The sequence below is a fragment of the Ascaphus truei genome, chromosome 9 (assembly GCF_040206685.1).
Source record: "Ascaphus truei isolate aAscTru1 chromosome 9, aAscTru1.hap1, whole genome shotgun sequence".
NCBI classification, from domain to species: Eukaryota; Metazoa; Chordata; class Amphibia; order Anura; family Ascaphidae; genus Ascaphus; species Ascaphus truei.
This window is the reverse complement of record NC_134491.1, coordinates 21,795,648-21,816,301: the sequence shown is the minus strand read 5'-3', so window position 1 is coordinate 21,816,301 and position 20,654 is coordinate 21,795,648. Positions and strand designations below refer to the sequence as shown.

Here is a 20,654-nt window from a genome sequence, read left to right as displayed (position 1 = left end):
TGTACGTGTGTGTATCTGTGAGCTGTATGTGTGTGTATCTGTGAGCTGTACGTGTGTGTATCTGTGAGCTGTACGTGTGTGTATCTGTGAGCTGTACGTGTGTGTATCTGTGAGCTGTACGTGTGTGTATCTGTGAGCTGTACGTGTGTGTAATGGTCTGTGTGTGTATCTGTGAGCTGTACGTGTGTGTAATGGTCTGTGTGTGTATCTGTGAGCTGTGTGTGTAATGGTCTGTGCGTGTATCTGTGAGCTGTGTGTGTAATGGTCTGTGTGTTTATCTGTGAGCTGTGTGTGTAATGGTCTGTGTGTTTATCTGTGAGCTGTGTGTGTAATGGTCTGTGTGTTTATCTGTGAGCTGTGTGTGTAATGGTCTGTGTGTTTATCTGTGAGCTGTGTGTGTAATGGTCTGTGTGTTTATCTGTGAGCTGTACGTGTGTGTAATGGTCTGTGTGTTTATCTGTGAGCTGTACGTGTGTGTATCTGTGAGCTGTACGGGTGTATAGCTGCGTGTAATGCTATGTGTGTGTGTGTGTGTGTGTGTGTGTGTGTGTGTGTGTGTGTGTGTGTGTGTGTGTGTGTGTGTGTGTGTGTGTGTGTGTGTGTGTGTGTGTGTGTGTGTGTGAGCTGTACAGGTGTAATGGTCTATGTGTGTATCTGTGAGCTGTATGTGTGTGTATCTGTGAGCTGTACGTGTGTGTATCTGTGAGCTGTACGTGTAATGCTGTGAGTTTGTATGTGTGTGTATCTGTGAGCTGTACGTGTGTGTATCTGTGAGCTGTACGTGTGTGTATCTGTGAGCTGTACGTGTGTGTATCTGTGAGCTGTATGTGTGTGTATCTGTGAGCTGTACGTGTAATGCTGTGAGTTTGTATGTGTGTGTATCTGTGAGCTGTACGTGTGTGTATCTGTGAGCTGTACGTGTGTGTATCTGTGAGCTGTACGTGTGTGTATCTGTGAGCTGTATGTGTGTGTATCTGTGAGCTGTACGTGGTGTGTATCTGTGAGCTGTACGTGTGTGTATCTGTGAGCTGTATGTGTAATGCTGTGAGTTTGTATGTGTGTGTATCTGTGAGCTGTATGTGTGTGTATCTGTGAGCTGTATGTGTGTGTATCTGTGAGCTGTACGTGTGTGTATCTGTGAGCTGTATGTGTGTGTATCTGTGAGCTGTACGTGTGTGTATCTGTGAGCTGTATGTGTGTGTATCTGTGAGCTGTACGTGTGTGTATCTGTGAGCTGTACGTGTGTGTATCTGTGAGCTGTACGTGTAATGCTGTGAGTTTGTATGTGTGTGTATCTGTGAGCTGTACGTGTGTGTATCTGTGAGCTGTACGTGTGTGTATCTGTGAGCTGTATGTGTGTGTATCTGTGAGCTGTACGTGTAATGCTGTGAGTTTGTATGTGTGTGTATCTGTGAGCTGTATGTGTGTGTATCTGTGAGCTGTACGTGTGTGTATCTGTGAGCTGTACGTGGTGTGTATCTGTGAGCTGTACGTGTGTGTATCTGTGAGCTGTATGTGTGTGTATCTGTGAGCTGTACGTGTAATGCTGTGAGTTTGTATGTGTGTGTATCTGTGAGCTGTACGTGTGTGTATCTGTGAGCTGTATGTGTGTGTATCTGTGAGCTGTACGTGTGTGTATCTGTGAGCTGTATGTGTGTGTATCTGTGAGCTGTACGTGTAATGCTGTGAGTTTGTATGTGTGTGTATCTGTGAGCTGTACGTGTGTGTATCTGTGAGCTGTATGTGTGTGTATCTGTGAGCTGTATGTGTGTGTATCTGTGAGCTGTATGTGTGTGTATCTGTGAGCTGTATGTGTGTGTATCTGTGAGCTGTACGTGTAATGCTGTGAGTTTGTATGTGTGTGTATCTGTGAGCTGTACGTGTGTGTATCTGTGAGCTGTATGTGTGTGTATCTGTGAGCTGTACGTGTAATGCTGTGAGTTTGTATGTGTGTGTATCTGTGAGCTGTACGTGTGTGTATCTGTGAGCTGTACGTGTGTGTATCTGTGAGCTGTATGTGTGTGTATCTGTGAGCTGTATGTGTGTGTATCTGTGAGCTGTACGTGTGTGTATCTGTGAGCTGTACGTGGTGTGTATCTGTGAGCTGTACGTGTGTGTATCTGTGAGCTGTACGTGTGTGTATCTGTGAGCTGTATGTGTGTGTATCTGTGAGCTGTATGTGTAATGCTGTGAGTTTGTATGTGTGTAATGGTCTGTGCGTGTATCTGAGAGCTGTGTATGTGTATCTGTGAGCTGTATGTGTGTGTATCTGTGAGCTGTATGTGTGTGTATCTGTGAGCTGTACGTGTGTGTATCTGTGAGCTGTATGTGTGTGTATCTGTGAGCTGTATGTGTGTGTATCTGTGAGCTGTATGTGTGTGTATCTGTGAGCTGTACGTGTGTGTATCTGTGAGCTGTACGTGGTGTGTATCTGTGAGCTGTACGTGTGTGTATCTGTGAGCTGTACGTGTGTGTATCTGTGAGCTGTACGTGTGTGTATATGTGAGCTGTATGTGTAATGCTGTGAGTTTGTATGTGTGTAATGGTCTGTGCGTGTATCTGAGAGCTGTGTATGTGTATCTGTGAGCTGTACGTGTGTGTAATGGTCTGTATGTGTATCTGTGAGCTGTACGTGTGTGTATCTGTGAGCTGTACGTGTGTGTATCTGTGAGCTGTACGTGTGTGTATCTGTGAGTTGTACGTGTGTGTATCTGTGAGCTGTATGTGTGTAATGCTGTGAGTTTGTATGTGTGTAATGGTCTGTGCGTGTATCTGTGAGCTGTGTGTGTAATGGTCTGTGTGTGTATCTGTGAGCTGTATGTGTGTAATGCTGTGAGTTTGTATGTGTGTAATGGTCTGTGCGTGTATCTGTGAGCTGTGTGTGTAATGGTCTGTATGTGTATCTGTGAGCTGTGTGTGTAATGGTCTGTATGTGTATCTGTGAGCTGTACGTGTGTGTATCTGTGAGCTGTATGTGTAATGGTCTGTGTGTTTATCTGTGAGCTGTACGTGTGTGTAATGGTCTGTGTGTTTATCTGTGAGCTGTACGTGTGTGTAATGGTCTGTGTGTGTATCTGTGAGCTGTGTGTGTAATGGTCTGTGCGTGTATCTGTGAGCTGTGTGTGTAATGGTCTGTGTGTTTATCTGTGAGCTGTACGTGTGTGTAATGGTCTGTGTGTTTATCTGTGAGCTGTACGTGTGTGTATCTGTGAGCTGTACGGGTGTATAGCTGCGTGTAATGCTATGTGTGTGTGTGTGTGTGTGTGTGTGTGTGTGTGTGTGTGTGTGTGTGTGTGTGTGTGTGTGTGTGTGTGTGTGTGTGTGAGCTGTACAGGTGTAATGGTCTATGTGTGTATCTGTGAGCTGTATGTGTGTATAGCTGTGTGTAATAGTCTGTGAGCTGTATGTGTGTATAGCTGTGTGTAATGCTGTGTGTGTGTGTGTGTGTGTGTGTGTGTGTGTGTGTGTGTGTGTGTGTGTGTGTTTATCTGTGAGCTGTATGTGTGTGTATCTGTGAGCTGTATGTGTGTGTATCTGTGAGCTGTATGTGTGTGTATCTGTGAGCTGTATGTGTGTGTATCTGTGAGCTGTATGTGTGTGTATCTGTGAGCTGTATGTGTGTGTATCTGTGAGCTGTACGTGTGTGTATCTGTGAGCTGTACGTGTGTGTATCTGTGAGCTGTACGTGTGTGTATCTGTGAGCTGTACGTGTGTGTATCTGTGAGCTGTATGTGTGTGTATCTGTGAGCTGTACGTGTGTGTATCTGTGAGCTGTATGTGTAATGGTCTGTGTGTGTATCTGTGAGCTGTACGTGCGTGTATCTGTGAGCTGTGTGTGACCTGTCCATGCGTGTATCTGTGAGCCGTACGGGTGTATAGCTGCGTGTAATGCTGTGTGTGTGTGTGTGTGTGGTGTAATGGTCTATGTGTGTATCTGTGAGCTGTACAGTATGTGTGTATAGCTGTGTGTAATAGTCTGTGAGCTGTATGTGTGTAATGCTGTGAGTTTGTGTGTGTGTGTGTGTGTGTATCTGTGTATTACGTGTGTAATGATCTGTATGTGTATCTGTAAGCTTTTTATGTGGATAGCTGTGTGTAGCTGGGAGTTTGTGTGTGTGTGTAGCTGTGAGCTGTGTGTGAAGCTGTGTGTGTTGTGTATGCTGTGGTGGGTGTGCTATGTGTGAAACTGTATGTTTGTGTGTGTGATAATGTGTCTGTATATGTGTGTAGTGTTAAATATGTTTACCTTAATATGTCAATGTGTGTTTCCACTGCATGTTAGTAGTGTGTGTTATATTATTGTGTGGGATCTGTGTGTGCTGTATGCAGATTGTATGTTTGTGTGAATCCTGTTTAGTGTGTCCTACGCATCAATATGTGTCTAAGGTGAGTGCACGTGTTGCGTGTAGTATGATGCACACCACGTTAGCGCTGTATGTATATGACGCAGCGTGGGACATCATGTTACAGGCCTCTCTGGCAAAGAAAGGGTTAAAAGCAGCAGTTTGCCATTCAGGATTTGAAAACTTTCCATACAAAGTAGTGCTGAGTATGACCACACATTTCCAACAGCCTGAGGAATGTGCTCTTTGGTGGAGAGCAATGAGAAATATTTCCTAGAGGTACTCTGCATCAATATATAGCCTGCGGTGCATTATTGCCAGAGCAGTGACACAAAGATCCCTATTAGACCTTGAAGTTTATTTCATATTTAGGATCTTTCAATTCCCTTACTGTTTCAGCCCGTACGCCACGGGCGGCCCGCTCCTGTCCTCAAGGACAAACAACAGGTCAGGTTTTCAGGATATCCCTGCTTCAGCACAGGTGATGCAGTCGAAGACTGAGCCACTGATTGAGCCACCTGTGCTGAAGCAGGGATATCCTGAAAACCTGACCTGTTGGTGGCCTTCGAGTCACCTGCTGAAACAGGGATATCCTGAAAACCTGACCTGTTGGTGGTCCTTGAGGACTGGAGTTGAACAGCCATGCTTTTAGATGCTGTGTTCTCTATTTTGGCCACCGGTGCTGGGAGACTATTCCCTGAAAGCACCACTCATTTTCCCAGTGCCTCTCACCCACTAGTTTCAGAGTATTGCCTCGCTCTAAAATATGCTCCCCTCCTGCACCTCTGAAACCCAGGGTGTGTTTGAACAGTTCTCGTCATGTATTTTTATGTAAATATATTATATTCTCCCCAAATATACATTGTTTTGAACTCCTGCTCTTCAGAATATAGGATATAATACAATATATATATATATATATATATATATATATATATATATATATATATATATATATGCCTGGCTGGCTGGCAGTGTTGGCTCCATGCCCCTCCAGGCCTCATCAGATGGCTGTTTCCATGGAGACGGCACATTTTCTATCACAGATATACCAGTGATAGGTCTGATGCTTCCTCACTTCTATGTGAGACTCACTGAGCACAAGATGGAGCCCGCCCTCATCCTCTCTCCATCACTCATTCCAATCCCTCGGTCTCTCTCTCACCATCACTATCATACACTGCTTGCTCCCCTCCCTCTCTCTCCCCATTACTGTCACACTCTGCACCCCTTCTCTCTGTCTCGCCATCACGGTCACTGATCCCTCTCTCTCTCTCCATCACTGTCACACTGCTCTCTCTCTCCATCACTGTCACACTGCTCTCTCTCCCCATCACTGTCACACTGCTCTCTCTCTCCATCACGGTCACTCTGATCCCTCTCTCTCTCTCTCTCCATCACTGCCACACTGCTCTCTCTCTCTCTCCATCACTGTCACTCTGCTCTCTCTCTCTCTCTCTCCATCACTTCTCTCTCTCTCTCCATCACTGTCACTCTGCTCTCTCTCTCTCGCTGTCACTCTCTCCCCATCATTGTCACTCTGCTCTCTCTCTCTCCCCATTACTGTCACACTGCGCTCTCTCTCTCTCCATCACGGTCACTCTGATCCCTCTCTCTCTCTCTCCATCACTGCCACACTGCTCTCTGTCTCTCCATCACTGTCACTCTGCTCTCTCTCTCGCTGTCACTCTCTCCCCATCACTGTCACTCTGCTCTCTCTCTCTCCCCATTACTGTCACACTGCTCTCTCTCTCTCTCTCCATCACTGTCACTCTGCTCCCTCTCACTCGCTCCATCACTGTCACTCTGCTCCCTCTCTCTCCCCATTACTCTCTCACACATACACACACTCTCTCTCAATCACTGTCACTCTCTGCTTCCTCTCTCTCCCCATCACTGTCACACTCTGCTCTCTCTCTCTCTCCATCACTGTCACACTGCTCCCTCTCTCTCCCCATCACTGTCACACTCTGCTCTCTCTCTCTCTCTCTCTCCATCACTGTCACACTCTGCTCCCTCTCTCTCTCCCCATCACTGTCACACTCTGCTCCCTCTCTCTCTCCCCCATCACTGTCACACTCTGCTCCCTCTCTCTCTCTCCATCACTGTCACACTCATCGCCCTCTCTCTCCCCATCACTGTCACACTCTGCTCCCTCTCTCCCCATCACTATCACACTCTGCTCCCTCTCTCTCTTTCCATCATCACTCTCTCTCCTGCTCCTTCTCTCTCTCTCCCCATCACTATCACATTCTGCTCCCTCTCTCCATCGTCACACTCTGCTCCCTCTCTCTTTCCATCATCACTGTCACTCTGCTCCCTCTCTCCATCACTGTCACTCTGCTCCCTCTCCCCATGACTAAAACTCTGCTCCTTATCTCTTTCCATCATCACTGTCACTCTGCTCCTTATCTCTCTTTCCATCATCACTGTCACTCTACTCCTTCTCGCCATCACTGTCACACTCTGCTCCCTCGCTCTCCATCACTGTCACACTTTGATCCCTCTCTCTCCCCCATCACTGTCACACTCTTCTCCCTCTCTCCCCATCACTATCACTCTTCTCCCTCTCTCTCCCCATTACTATCACACTCTGCTCCTTCTCTCTCTCCCCATCACTGTCACATTCTGCTCTCTTTCTCTCCATCGTCACACTCTGCTCTCTCTCTCTCTTTCAATCATCACTGTCACACTCTGCTCCCTCGCTCTCCATCACTGTCACACTTTGCTCCATCTCTCTCACAAATCACTGTCACACTCTGCTCCATCTCTCTCTTCTCATCACTGTCACACTCTGCTCTCTCTCTCTCTCTCTCTCTTCTCATCACTGTCACACTCTGCTCTCTCGCTCTCCATCACTGTCACACTTTGCTCCCTAACTCTCCCCATCTCTGTCACACTTTGCTCCCTAACTCTCCCCATCTCTGTCACACTTTGCTCCCTAACTCTCCCCATCACTGTCACACTTTGCTCCCTCGCTCATGCTCTCTCTCTCCCCCCCCATCACTGTCACACTGCTCACTCTCTCTCTCCCGCCATTGCTGTCACACTCTGCTCCCCATTACCCTCTCCCATTAGCCTGTCTGACTCCATCTTTCTCTCTGCTCCTGCATCACACTCTGCTCCCTCCTCTTTCTCTCCATCACTGTCACCCTCTAGTCCTCTCTCATTAGTCTATCTTCCTCCCTCTCTCTCCAACCTCCCTTCCTTTGCCTGCACTCAGTCTCTGCTTCCTTCTCTCTCGTTCTCTCTATTACACCAGGCTGTCTTCTCCCCTCCCCCTCCCCCCCCCCCACATCAGGGTCTCTGAACCCTATCGCCTCCTTTCATCATTCTCTCTACGCTCCATTCCTCTTCCTTATTTATTCCTCTCCCCGCAATCTCTTTCATATTTCCTCCTATCTCACCTCTCTTTCTCCCACCATCTATTTTCCTTCTCTCCACCCTTCCTCTCCTTTCTTTCTTCTTCTCTCTCTCACGCACACACCTTTTTCCCTTTATCCCCGTTCATTTCTATCTCTCCTTTCCCCCCTTCTCTATGTATGCCTCCACCTCTCACACCTCCCTCCCACCTCCTCACACACCACACTTTCCCCCTGTATCCCCTCTCCTTTCTCTCCCCCTCTCTTCTCTCCCCTGCTCAGATATTTGGCTGTGCGGCTCCAACTCCATCATTCCCTGGTATTAAGTGCTGATACTGACACTGCAGGGGTTATAAATTACCTCTGCTCTGTGGTTCAGTCTGAGTAGGGAGGAGGGGGGCGTCTCCATGCAGATCCCTGTCTCAGACACTTTCTGCTGTCATTCGGGGGTCTCCACCTCCGACTGTGACACAGATGAGATGGGAGAAGGTGGGACGCCTGTCACTGTCTTTCCTGTAGTGTGTAATACTACATTACCCCGTTAAAAGACCATCTTATTGCAGACAAAATGGCTGACCAGTGTGTTTCTGTGTAACCCCGTGTAAGACAGTTTATTCCCTCATGCACATGTCATGTAATGTATTCGTGTGGCTCCTTCGTGTGCTGGGCCGGTAGTTCACTTAGCACACACAGGAATCCGGGCCTGCTATCCACAGGTGGGGCTGGGCGAGGTGCTTGGGACACTAGGAGAGGGGGAGGGGTGTTTACTCAGGTCTGGGGAACATGGACTGCAAAAGCCGAGCCATTGTTTAGCCCAGACTGAGGCATCTATCCCTGCAGGAAGTATCAGGCTAACTGGAAACTGAGCTCTGGGTCTTAGCCCCAACCAACTCAGTTCCCATTGGTCAGTTTGAATTGCCCACTCTCTGTAAGTGAACCTCCATGGGCTTTCCTAAAGCACTGTCACCTCCCAGTGCCCTGATTGGCCCATCACAGGTGAGCCCTCCCTCTGTGATTGGCCCACGTAGCTTCCGTGGTCAGATTGGTCGGCACCTGGTCCTCCATGGTTTCAGATGGAGGCCGGGAAACTGTGTAACCCCTCTGCTTTTAGCTCTCAGACTTACATCGCTGAGGCGGGGGCCTGAGCCCCTATTTCTTTACTGAGCCACACGTGGCCTACGGTCAGATGGCAGGAATAATACACAGTATGGGTAATTCACTTAGTTTATTATACTCTTATTAAACTCCGGCACCTTGCTCTCCTCAGCAGAGAATCACTGTACACACTGAACAACACAACCCCCTAATAGAGCAGTGTGGGAGTGAGTCGGTGTCAGTGGTGTAGCAGCCACCATGTCCTGGGTATGTTGGCTTCTGATGGCGCCGGCACAGCGTGGCAGCTCGTGTTGTACTACATTTTTGCTGGCCTGTTTTTCAAAAAAGGCGCTTTGGTACCACTGTTTCTTTATAGCCGGTGAGGGTCCCCTCCAGCGCAGCGTGATCTCTTGTCCACCCTGGAACTGTAGCTCTCTGCTCCGGTCACCACACATGTCCACTCTCTCTGCAGACCTCAAACTAGTCCGGACAGATCTAATCTGACATGGCTGCCTTTCCTTTTCTTAAAGGCTCCTCTCCCTCATAGTCCCTCCTCTCTCACAGCCGTTATTATTGGCTGCTTCGCACGTCCATCACAGTCACGTTGGAGAGGAACCTGCCAGAGGGCAGTGTTACAGTATGTCAGCTTACACACACAGGGGATTGCACCTGTAAACCCCTGCCGATCACAGTTAGATTACATCCAGTCTCTCAGACTGGGAGACAGCTGGTGTGTTACTCCGAGGTTTTTGCCGGAGACACACAGATCCAGATTGAGGCTCGGTTGTCTAGACGAGCAGGACTTTTAAACTTTTTCTAGGACACAATTAGCACCCCTACGGTACTGTGGTAGCGAGCTAGGATTCCCCCCGTAACACCTGTTGTGGCGAGTGTAACCCTAAAGCTGTGTATTGTGTTGCTCCTGTTGACTCTGGCCGAAGATAAACTTGTTTTATTGAACTCCGTCCTGTCCGGCGTTTGCGATCCAGTGTAAATTGTCCTGGTCTACCGTGACAATGGTGAAAATATGTTTTCAAAAGTATGGGTTGAAGAAGGGCCCAGTTCATATACTTGCACTGGGGCCCACAATTGACATGTTCCGCCACTGGGTGGTGATGCCACTTTTTAGATATAAGCCTCCTTGTCCGGCTCTTAAGGAGTTTACATCAGTGGACTATTTACATGGCTTTGCTCTGTCTCTCATACCTAGTGAGGATGGTGGAACCGCGCAGGCTGGGTGTAGATATACAGATAGAATAAGGATGGGCGCCAGGAACTTTTATAGTACAAACAGGAGCTTTATTGACAGCCTTTGGTAATGCTCTTTCACATCAAGACATTTGTTACTATATACACTTTAACTGGTGAACAACCATGTTTGTACTCTTTAGTTCTTCCCTAAATAATCCTTACTCTCTCATGCTAGGGAGGTACTTAGACGTGTTGCTGTTACTGTCATCTTACAGTACGTGGCCATCTTCTGCGTAGCGTCCATAACTCTCCATCAATTGGGCCCCATCTTGGGCTACCCTCACTATCTTGAACCGTTGGATCATTATCCCGTGTAGGGTACTGCGTGCCACTTTTAGACACTCTGAGTTTCTGAGTTAACAGTGGGCCTCTTAGCAGGGCCAATCCGACTAGGTCCCAGGGCTACTATTTGGGTAACCCATATAGGACATAGGCTTCCTCTTTGTGAGCCTGTAACCTTCTGTAGTACCATGGCTACGGACGATAACTGGACGGGGCACTTTCCCTCACTACAAAATAACAAACAGGGACAGTATCACTATACATAAACTATACACTTAAACGTATTTACATTCACAACAGTGAGGCCCCTCCAAACTGTCACTCCCAGGGACATCATTTCTAGAACCTTACAACATATACCCTGACTGTGATGTCACTGGTCACCATGCATACAGTGGTAGTGGCTTCTTTCGTGCTGTCACTATACCATGCGATGATAGAGGGGCGATCCCCTGCCTGAACCCCCACAGTCAACCCCTTCAGGCCGTTAACCCCTTAACAGACACAGTAGTCCCAAATGGGATCATTGGTAAGACCTCGCCTAGAGTAGTCCTCTGTTCTGGAGACCATATCTCCGGAAGGACAGAAAGGAATAGACAGTGTGCAGCGTGGGGGAGGGTGGAGGCAATGAATATATTCCACTAAGTGACAAATAATAAATCCCATTTAAAAGATGAAGTAAGATACCAGCTCTCAAACGTGGAATATCTCATTATAGACTGAGCAACCTCTGGGGTCAGGATATCGCAGCAAAAAAGCAGCATTTTCTGCATGAAAGCTCAGAGAGAGGATTTCCATCCCTCGTCTTGGCATCCATCTAGCAAAGTGCTGTGCAGATCAACGGGGTGTCACCTGGAGGATTTAGGAAGGGGTGAACTCATTCGCTGCTTGGCAATGCGTTGCAGAACCTCTGGCAGCCAAGGGGTTAAGGGCACGGGTGTTGGATGGCAGGGCGCTCCGGAATCTGCGGCTCTGAGCTATTTCAGGCTCCCTCTCTTTCCCTCTCCTCTCCACGCTATCCCTTTCTGAAGCCAGAGCAGCCTCTCCAGCCCAATGCAACATGCGTGAGGCTCGCTGGTCCGTTTCCATGACAACGGCAAAGTGAGAGGCTCTCAGGAAAGAGAGGGCCATGGAAGAAAAGGCTCGAGCCTGTGGGGGCGAGACGGAGAGGGGGTTTAGAGGGAGAGTACAAAGAGAAAAGGGGGAAAGAGGGGAGGGGGGAGAAGGGGTTTAGAGGAAGAGAGAGAAGAGGGGAGGGAGGGAGGAGGAAAGAGGGAGAGTAAGAGAGAGGGGGAAAGGAGAGGTAGGGAGAATGAAGCAGAGAGGGGCATTTGGAGCAATTCTCTGCAGATCTCCCTGGCAGGAGACAGTTGGTGGAGTGATACTCTGCAGATCTCCCTGGTACGGGGCAGTTGTTGGAGCGATACTCTGCAGATCTCCCTGTAAGGGGGCAGTTGTTGGAGCGATACTCTGCAGATCTCCCTGTAAGGGGGCAGTTGTTGGAGCGATACTCTGCAGATCTCCCTGTAAGGGGGCATTTGATGGGGTGATACTCTGCAGGCCTCTGCAGAAGATGTAAACAAGTATAAAAACCTTTTCCATTGTTTTCAAGAATCAGAACCACTGCGCCCCCCCCCCCTCCCCTCACACATCCAACAACGTCCCCCAACCCTGCTCCCCACCTCCAGCTCACCAGTTACCTTGGTTATTGCCTCCTGCACACTGGGCACAAGCAGCAGTTTAACCCTTTCGCTGCCAAAGGAGTCTGCCTTGCACTGATGGTCCTTCTAACAGCAAAAGGGTTCAAAGTGCACCTCAACATAGCCAGCCAGGAACCAACTATCTGTATAGAACTTTACTATCTGATTAGCTTCCTTAGATTAACCTAACTGTGCCTAAAGCAAAGATTTGAGTTCTTTTTGGTGGTGGGTGGGGGGGGGGGGGGGGTTACCTGGAAAGGAATGACCAATTCCTTTACTTCTGGGCCTCTGATGGGGGAGATTTTTGCCCACCCTGTCCTTAGCAGAGAGCCAATAAAGATAATGGGAAGGGAGAGGGCTCTGCCCGTGCAAACTCTTAGAGATCACACCATGACATCAGACAAAACGGGAACAGCCAGAGGAAATCACCCCCCTCCCAGGTCTCAGCTCATCATGTTTACAAACGGACTTTAAACAATTATTTTAAAATACTTATTGGTGTCAGATTTTGGTTATAAAAAAAAAGGCAGCAATCACCCAGATGTGAACCCATAACCCTTTCAGTGGCAGAGGGTGGTGCCACATCCATGGCCACAGACCCTCGGGCACTTCCACATCACATGACCGCCCTTGTGATCATTTCTCTGACATGGAGCCCCTCACTTTCAGTGGGGTGCGCGCCGATCGCGTACAGTCCCTAAAAAATGAGCAAAGGGCAATAACGTACTGTTCCTTAAGGGCCCCTGGGGGTCAGTGCCGGCTTCATGGTGGTGCCATCGGTGCCTCTACACCAAGCCCCGCGGTTACAGGCTCTTCTCCACCACAATGAAACTAATTGCCGGGGGAGAGCGCGGGCCCTCTGTAACTCTTACCTTCTCCTTCACCCCATCTCTTCATGCTGCCGCGACGTCAAATAGCATCGCATTGCCATGACAACGGGATGTCACGCGACATTCCATTGTCACAGCAATGCGACGCCATTTGACGTCGCAGCGCTATGATGAGGGACCCTGCAGGAAGCGATGGCGAAGGAGAAGGTAAGAGAGTTACTGAGGCACTGCACCATAGGTCTACACCGAGCCCCATAATATTCCCAGCAATCCCTGCCTGGGGTACCACTTTTATGATGTACATCGTCACTTTGGTCCTAGAAGGGGTTGCTCAGTTAAAGAGACCGTCACGGCATGAGGCAGTCTCTGGGCTTAGATTCTGGTCTGGATAACATGCAGCTGGGTAATAACAGGGTAATAGGTCTGGGTCAGGACAGGTGTCAACAATTCTGACCCTTCTGGAGTGTTGGTGTGAGCCCGAGGATGACCACAGCCTCCAGGAAATAGGGGGCAGAAAGGGCAATAATCATGAAGTGGTGGAACAATGTTATTAAACCTTTCAATGCCGAGGGCTGGCAGAGTAAGGTCACCAGGCTGGGTACATATGTCATATCTTGCCCTGAAGGTCTCAGTCTCGCTGCTCTGAAGACCCATCCTGTCCTACAGGTGCCCCCTGTCCCACCCCTCACTGTAAATTGATATACAAGGTATTTTTGTCCTAACCACATCCAATTCTTTCTTCACAGAAGCCACCTACAAGTGGAAGAGTCAAACGATGCCATCATGGTCAACGTGGAGAAGAATGGCCCACTGGCACAGAGTCCTCAATGACCGGGGAGTGATGCCAGTACAGACAGCGGCTGACTGAGTTTCCAGGAACCTGTACCTTCTCTGCCCCTGTTCAAGCACTTCCTCCCCAACTGTGCTATTGTCCCATGCAGAGGAACAGCTGTGACTCCCCATCTTGCAGCTGGAGGATGAGACCCCTTGTGGTAGAGCTGCTCCTCTTGTGGGCATCCTCAGCCATGGCAGGCATCCCTTCCGTGCCCTGGAAGGTGCTGTGCCCGGCACAGTGTGTCTGCCAGATCCGCCCCTGGTACACGCCCAGATCTGCCTACAGAGAAGCCAACACCGTGGACTGCAACGACCTCTTTGCCACAGCCGTGCCAGGAGCTCTGCCCGCAGGTACCCACACACTGCTCTTGCAAAGTAACAACATTGCCCATCTGGAGCAGCAACAGTTGGGTTACCTGGAGAACCTGACTGAGCTGGACCTGTCTCAAAATAGCTTCTGCCACATCCGGGACTTCAATGCCAGGCACCTTCCACATCTCGTCAGCCTGCATCTAGAGGAGAACCAGCTGGACCACCTCCCTGACCACAGCTTCTCTGGGCTGGAGAGCCTGCAGGAGTTGTACCTCAACCACAACCAACTGCGCTCCATCTCCACCCGAGCTTTTTCTGGCCTGGAACATCTCCTCCGGCTTCACCTCAACTCCAACTTGCTGACGACCCTGGATAACCGCTGGTTCAGGGAGTTGCCGGCCTTAGAGGTCTTGATGGTTGGGGGAAATAAGGTGAGCTCCATCCTGGACATGAACTTCCAGCCCCTTTCCAACCTCAGGAGCCTGGTTCTGGCTGGCATGGGGCTAAGGGAAATTTCTGACTTTGCCCTGGAAGGGCTAATAAGCTTGGAAAGTCTCTCGTTCTATAATAACGAGCTGGTCAAGGTGCCCAAGAAAGCCCTGCAGAGGGTGCCAGGCTTGAAGTTCCTGGACCTCAACAAAAACCCATTAAGTAGGATCCAGCGGAAGGACTTTGCTGACATGGCACAGCTAAAAGAGCTGGGGTTAAACAGCATGGAGGAGCTGGTATCTATAGATCAGATGGCACTCATGAATCTGCCTGAGTTGACCAAATTAGAGGTCACCAACAACCCCAAACTGTCCTATATCCACCCCAAGGCCTTTCAGAAGCTGCCCCGCATGGAGACACTGATGCTTAACAACAATGCCCTAAGCTCCCTGCACCGGGAGACGGTGGAGTCGCTGCCCAACCTTCAGGAGATCGCCATGCACGGGAACCCACTGCGATGTGACTGCGTTATTCGATGGGTCAATGCCACGGCCCCCCACGTCCGTTTCATGGAGCCGCAGTCCACGTTGTGCGCTGAGCCTCCCGAGCTAAGACGCACACAACTGCGTCTAGTCCCCTTCCGGGAGATGAGCGACAGCTGCTTACCCCTCATCCCCATACCCAGCTTCTCACCCCGCGTGCGGGCATCTAGTGGCCAGAGCGTCGCTCTTCACTGCCGAGCGCTGGCGGAGCCGGAGCCACGAATTTACTGGGTCACCCCCTCAGGGGAGCGGATGGGGGTGACGGAAGAGTGGGGGGGCTATAGGGTGCAAGCAGAGGGGACCCTCGAGATACAAGTTGTGTCATCAGCGCACGCAGGGCTGTATACCTGCGTGGCACAGAATCTGGTGGGTGCCGATTACAAGAGTGTCCATCTGATGGTTAACAAGCTGTACCCGGCCAGAGATGATCCCGTCCAGCTGCGGGTGGGAGAGGTGGGGTCACGTCACATGCTGCTGTCCTGGACTCCGCCACTGAATGCCCTGGGCTGTAGCCTTCGCTGGAGCTGCCTGACCCCCGGAGCCAGCGTGGAGCGGGCACGACTCCCCGTGGGGCTGCACTCTTACAACGTCACCCGCCTGCTCCCAGGGGAGGAGTGCCAGGTGTGCCTACGAGTGTCTGTCCTGGGGGGGAGGGCAAGAACGGCTTGTGCCAGTGCCAGGACTAGGGAAGCTGGCATGGGGTATGGGCGCCGGGGGCAGAGGGTACTAACAGCACTGGCCTTCTGCTCCCTGCTCGTCCTGGTGGGATTACTTGCTCACTACCATCTGGGTGGCAGCTCAGATGCCCTCTCACCGTGGGCTCCTTCCGGCAGAGTTATTTACCCACCAGTTATACACCAATGGGAACAGAGTAAAAAAGAGGAGCGTCTGCCGGGCATCGACGTACCAGCGACCCCGCTGTGTTCCTGAACTTTGGACTGAGATGCCTCAGAGACTCTCCTAGAGGAGAGAAGCAGAAAGAAACCTGTGGAAAGCAGTGCCTTGGGAGGGAGCTGGAAGGGACAGAACGCCTTCAAATCCACAGGCAGCGGGCAAAGCAGTCATGTGGGCACAGAAACGTGTACCCATATGTGCAGGCACACTCACGTGAACCTATACAGACACCCACACAGGCTGGAGATATTGAAACGTTTTATACATGCATACAGACGAGTAATCACATATAGACAGTCCCTTCTGTACAATACAATACAATCACACACACACACACACACACACACACACACACACACACACACACACACACACACACACACACACACACACACACACACACACACACACACAGAAAGACACGACATACATACTTCTAGATATGTACATGCAATGATGCAGAAATAGTAACATGCATGTTGTAATGATGCACAAATCTACAGACATACACACATCTAGATACACACAACGCTACATACATGTACAGTGCTGTATGTGCTACACACACACACACATGCTGTGCAGTTACTTCCTCGCTGTCCTACAGCACTTTTCCTGAACTCCAGATCCCTCCAGAGCCAAGACGGTATCATGCTGCCCTGCAGTACCAGCCCCAGGGAGGGCCTAGAACCACACTCGTCTCCTGCAGGGTCTGCTGGGAACTGGTGAAAAACAGCTGTGAAAGACCCCCAACCATCAATCCTCCAAAGTGAGGAAGGATCCGTACCTGCCCAACTTCATACAGAGTGAGGGTCCATGAACACGCCTCTGTTGGGGTTGACTGGAAGTAAACCTGAAGTGGGACTGGACAGAACCACTTTTGTCAACTTTCCCAAACACTAATGTACAATAGTGATTGTTGTAACAAAGCTCTGAGCAGTCACACGGGAGGTGTCAGCGGTTTGCCGGCGGTCAGGGCGAATGCAAAGTAGATTTTTATTGGGCGTGTGTCGCTGGACATTCTGGCAGTAAGGGGGGGGGGGGGGGGAGAATATTATCTCTGCTGTAGATGCAGCGGACTTCCTGGCTCCCACTGATAACAATACATTGCGTTACAATCACCGCATTTTTATAGGAATTTAATAACAGTAATAAAACATGAACATCGCCGAACCTCTCACGGTGGCACCCTGGTGGGAGAAATAACCTGAGCTACAGCTGGGAGTTGCCAGGCTGCGTTAGCAGTGGTTATTCTAGCAAATTAAGCGGCTGCTGCTGGCGCCCCTCAGCCTCCCTGCACCCACCACCCCGACACAGGGCATCTCAGTGGCAGGAAAGGAAGGCTGATGGGAACAGGGTCAGACATGGTCGTGCCGCATTGAGCGAGGAGTAAAGAGAGGGGAAAAAGGGGACATTCCGTGTTTGAATCCTTTTCGGTGCCAATCGATATATCAATTCATTCCCGAAATATACTTTATTTTTTTTCCCAATTTCTCAAAATTCATAGGAAGGGCATTTTAAAAGCGGCCAAAACCCCACAATCCCTCTGAGATATAGATATATATATATATCCAATAAAGAATATCACTTGTGAGCACATTCACATGTCTTAGACAGGTCTGCAACCCTGCCTTTCAACCATTATCACCAAGCATACAGTGCTCCCACTGCAGCAAGGGATTCTGGGAAATGACATGCAAATGCGCACACACATTGTGTGCTCATTTGCATGTCATTTCCCTGAATCCCTTGCTGCAGTGGGAGCACTGTATGCTTGGTGATAATGGTTGAAAGGCAGGGTTGCAGACCTGTCTAAGACATGTGAATGTGCTCACAAGTGATATTCTTTATTGACTATATGCTAATGGTGGAGGTTTTTTGTCACCTTTTTCGCCCACCATAACTTGTGTGTGTATATATACACACACATACATACACATTTGCGACATGAACCTCAACTTTTCGTTTAAAGTACAGACACTTGTGCTCCGATTTCTATGGGGGGAAAAAAACTATTAAAAACTTCCATCCTTGAGCTTTCTGCTTTTTTTCTGTTTATCATAGATTGTTTTGTTTTTCATGTCATACACAACGATATGCACATTACATAACTCCAACATCATAAATCATCTTATACTTAAACTATATAAAGACATTCACATAACTTGATGCATCAAATGAACATCTAAAAATGAAATTAAGAATAAAAAATTCCTCTCTGCCTTTCTAATGACCCATTCTCCCAAACTGGAAGTCCTGCACGCATCATGCTTATTATTATCGATTTGACATTCGCAAACACATTCTGCAGCGCGGTGCAGTGGGGGGGGGGGGGGGGGGGGGTACAGAGTGACATCAATGACAAACAGAATGATATACAAGTAATGACAGATAGAGGGTAATGAGGACCCAGGCCCATGAGAGCTTACACCAGGGGTGGTCAACGATTGTCCTCAAGGGCCGCCAACAGGTCAGGTTTGCACAAAATCCCTGCTTCAGCACAGGTGGCTCAATCAGTGGCTCAGTCTTCAACTGATGGGGCATAGACCAAGATGACTCCTAGGCAGCAAGTTGTGTGTGTTGATGAGATAGTGGTGTTATTGACAGTGAGGGAGAGTTTGGGTGTAGGGGTGGAAGGGGGAAAGATTATTAATCATGTTTTAGACATTTCAGGTAACAGTGGAACATCCAGGAGGAGATTGCAGAGAGACAGTTGGAGACATGGTACAAGAGAGAGGGGGAGAGGTAGATTTTGGGGTCATCAGTATAGTGATGATCCTGGAACCTTAAGATTGTATCAGGTCACAGGGAGAAGCGGTATACTGTAAAGTGAGAAGAGCAGGAGGTCAAGCACAAGAGCCGTGGATAGGTAGGACTTGCACCAGGAGAGGAGGAGTCACAGACACCAATGGAGTGTAGGGTGTGAAGGAGAAGGGGGGTGATCGGCAGTGTCGAAGGCAGGAGAGAGATCTAGGAGAATTAGTAAGGAGAAGTGACCATTAGATTTAGCTGTGAGTAGGTCGTTGGTCACACTTAGTGCGATCTCTGGAGTTTAGAGGGCGGAAACCAGATTGCAAAGAGTGAAGCAGGGAGTTGGAGGAGAGAAAGTGAGTCAGGCGGTTGTATACAAGCTGCACAAGTAGCTTGGAGGCAAAGGGGAAGAGAGCGAGTGGCGGTAGTTGGAGATGGAGGCTGGGTGAAGAGGGCTTCTTTAGAATGGGCGATGAGTGCATGTGTAAAGTAAAATGGGAATGTACCAGAGATGGTTAAAAAAGGTGAGTTAGGGTTGGTCTTAGTGCACCAGAGAGTGTGCGGAGATGAGTGAATAGGTTCAAGAGGGCAGGTTGTAGGGTAAGACTATGTGGCGCACAAAGACCTCAGTCACAGGGGAGGGGGGGGGGATTTAGGAAGGTGGATATTGCATGTGTAGCCTGATACCAAGATGTCGTGTCTGATGGACTCAATCTCATCGGTAAAGTAGGTGGGAAGGTCTTGGGCCGCGAGGGTGGAAGGGGGCAGAGGTGCAGGAGAAGGGAGTTAAAAGGTGGCAAATAGGCATTAATGTTTAGAGGATAGTTAGTATGAGAGAAGAAAAGTAGGTTTGCTTGGCAAGGGAGAGGGGAGTGTTATAGGAGAGTAGGAATTTATAGCGGAGGAAGTCAGCATTAGAGCGGGATTTCCTTCAGTAACGTTCCGCACTGCGTGAGCACTTTGAGCTGGCAGAGTTTGGGTGCCATTGCTGTGGCAATGTCAGAGGCGACATGTGGTTGCAACAGCAGTGAAGTCCAAGGCCGCGATTGTAGTGCCCGCGCGAGCCGCGAACAAAAGGCCGTACCTCTATGAGACAGGCCATACAGCGCGTGACCAACAGCACGATTTTTGAAAATAGGTTTGGTTTGTTCTTGCGGCGCGACGGCCGCGTCACGTGAGCAGTTCAGCCAATGAGGGCGAACCGCTCACATGATGTCACGGCCACGCCTCCCTGTCGCCTGCAGCCCAGTTCATGTTTCGTGCGTGTGACATCACGGGCTCGGTCGCGTGCGGCCACTATAATCGCGGCCTACGGCTGATGAAAGTGTACTGTTGTAAAGAGAGGTTTCTAGATCAGGACAGGAAACGTGACGGAAGAGAGGTTGTAAAGACGTTAAAAATTGGAAGGGGTTTAGTGTAGGGGTGCGCAAACCTGGGGGGACGTGGCTGTACCAGAGGCCACGCGCTTCCCCAAAGGCATTTAAAATAAATGTCGGGGATCGCGCGAGGCCTTTAACGTTTTACTTCTTGCCTTCCAGTGATGCGTCTCCATGGCAACCTGGCATCAAATGACGTCACGTTGCCACATGACCCCGCAACGTCATTTGACGCTGAGCCGTGGAGGGGGGGGGCACAAGATTTTTTTGGGGGGGGGGGGATGGGCCCGGTCAGTTGCAGAGGTCCGCACTCTTCCAAGGCATTTAAATGAAATGCCGGGGGACCGCGGGAGCCCTCTGCAACCTCTACTTACCGAGATTCAGTCGGCTACAGGATGCATCACCATGGCATTGCAGCGTCAAATGACACCGCGGGGTCATGCGACGTCACGCCACATGACCCCGCAGCATCATTTGACGGCGCGTTACCATGGGAATGTGATATCATGTGACCCGAGGTGTAATTTGACGTCACACGTCCCAGCTGCGTCATCTGACGCCGCACCGAGTTAAGGGGGGGGGGGGCATGACCACGGAGAGCAGGCCAGGGGGCGCAGCAACAAAAAACTTAGTGCATGCCTGGTCTAGAGCAT

General features: G+C 49.7%; 2 protein-coding genes across 4 annotated transcripts in view; one reads left to right on the top strand and one right to left on the bottom strand.

Annotated features, from left to right (window-relative positions):
• LRRN2 (leucine rich repeat neuronal 2) overlaps positions 1–17,504 on the top strand; it is a 46,555-nt gene extending 29,051 nt beyond the window's left edge. For both annotated transcript variants that reach the window (XM_075613717.1, XM_075613716.1), the window contains exon 2: positions 13,610–17,504. In XM_075613717.1, the coding sequence (XP_075469832.1) occupies positions 13,799–15,910 (2,112 nt within the window). In that variant the 5' untranslated portion in view covers positions 13,610–13,798 and the 3' untranslated portion in view covers positions 15,911–17,504. The remainder of the gene's footprint in view (positions 1–13,609) is intronic.
• MDM4 (MDM4 regulator of p53) overlaps positions 10,100–20,654 on the bottom strand; it is a 33,622-nt gene continuing 23,067 nt past the window's right edge. The window contains exon 11 of one of the 2 annotated variants that reach the window (XM_075613720.1): positions 10,100–11,897. In XM_075613720.1, coding sequence (XP_075469835.1) covers positions 11,349–11,897 — 549 coding nt within the window. In that variant the 3' untranslated portion in view covers positions 10,100–11,348. The remainder of the gene's footprint in view (positions 11,898–20,654) is intronic. The other variant, XM_075613718.1, reaches the window with a different exon arrangement.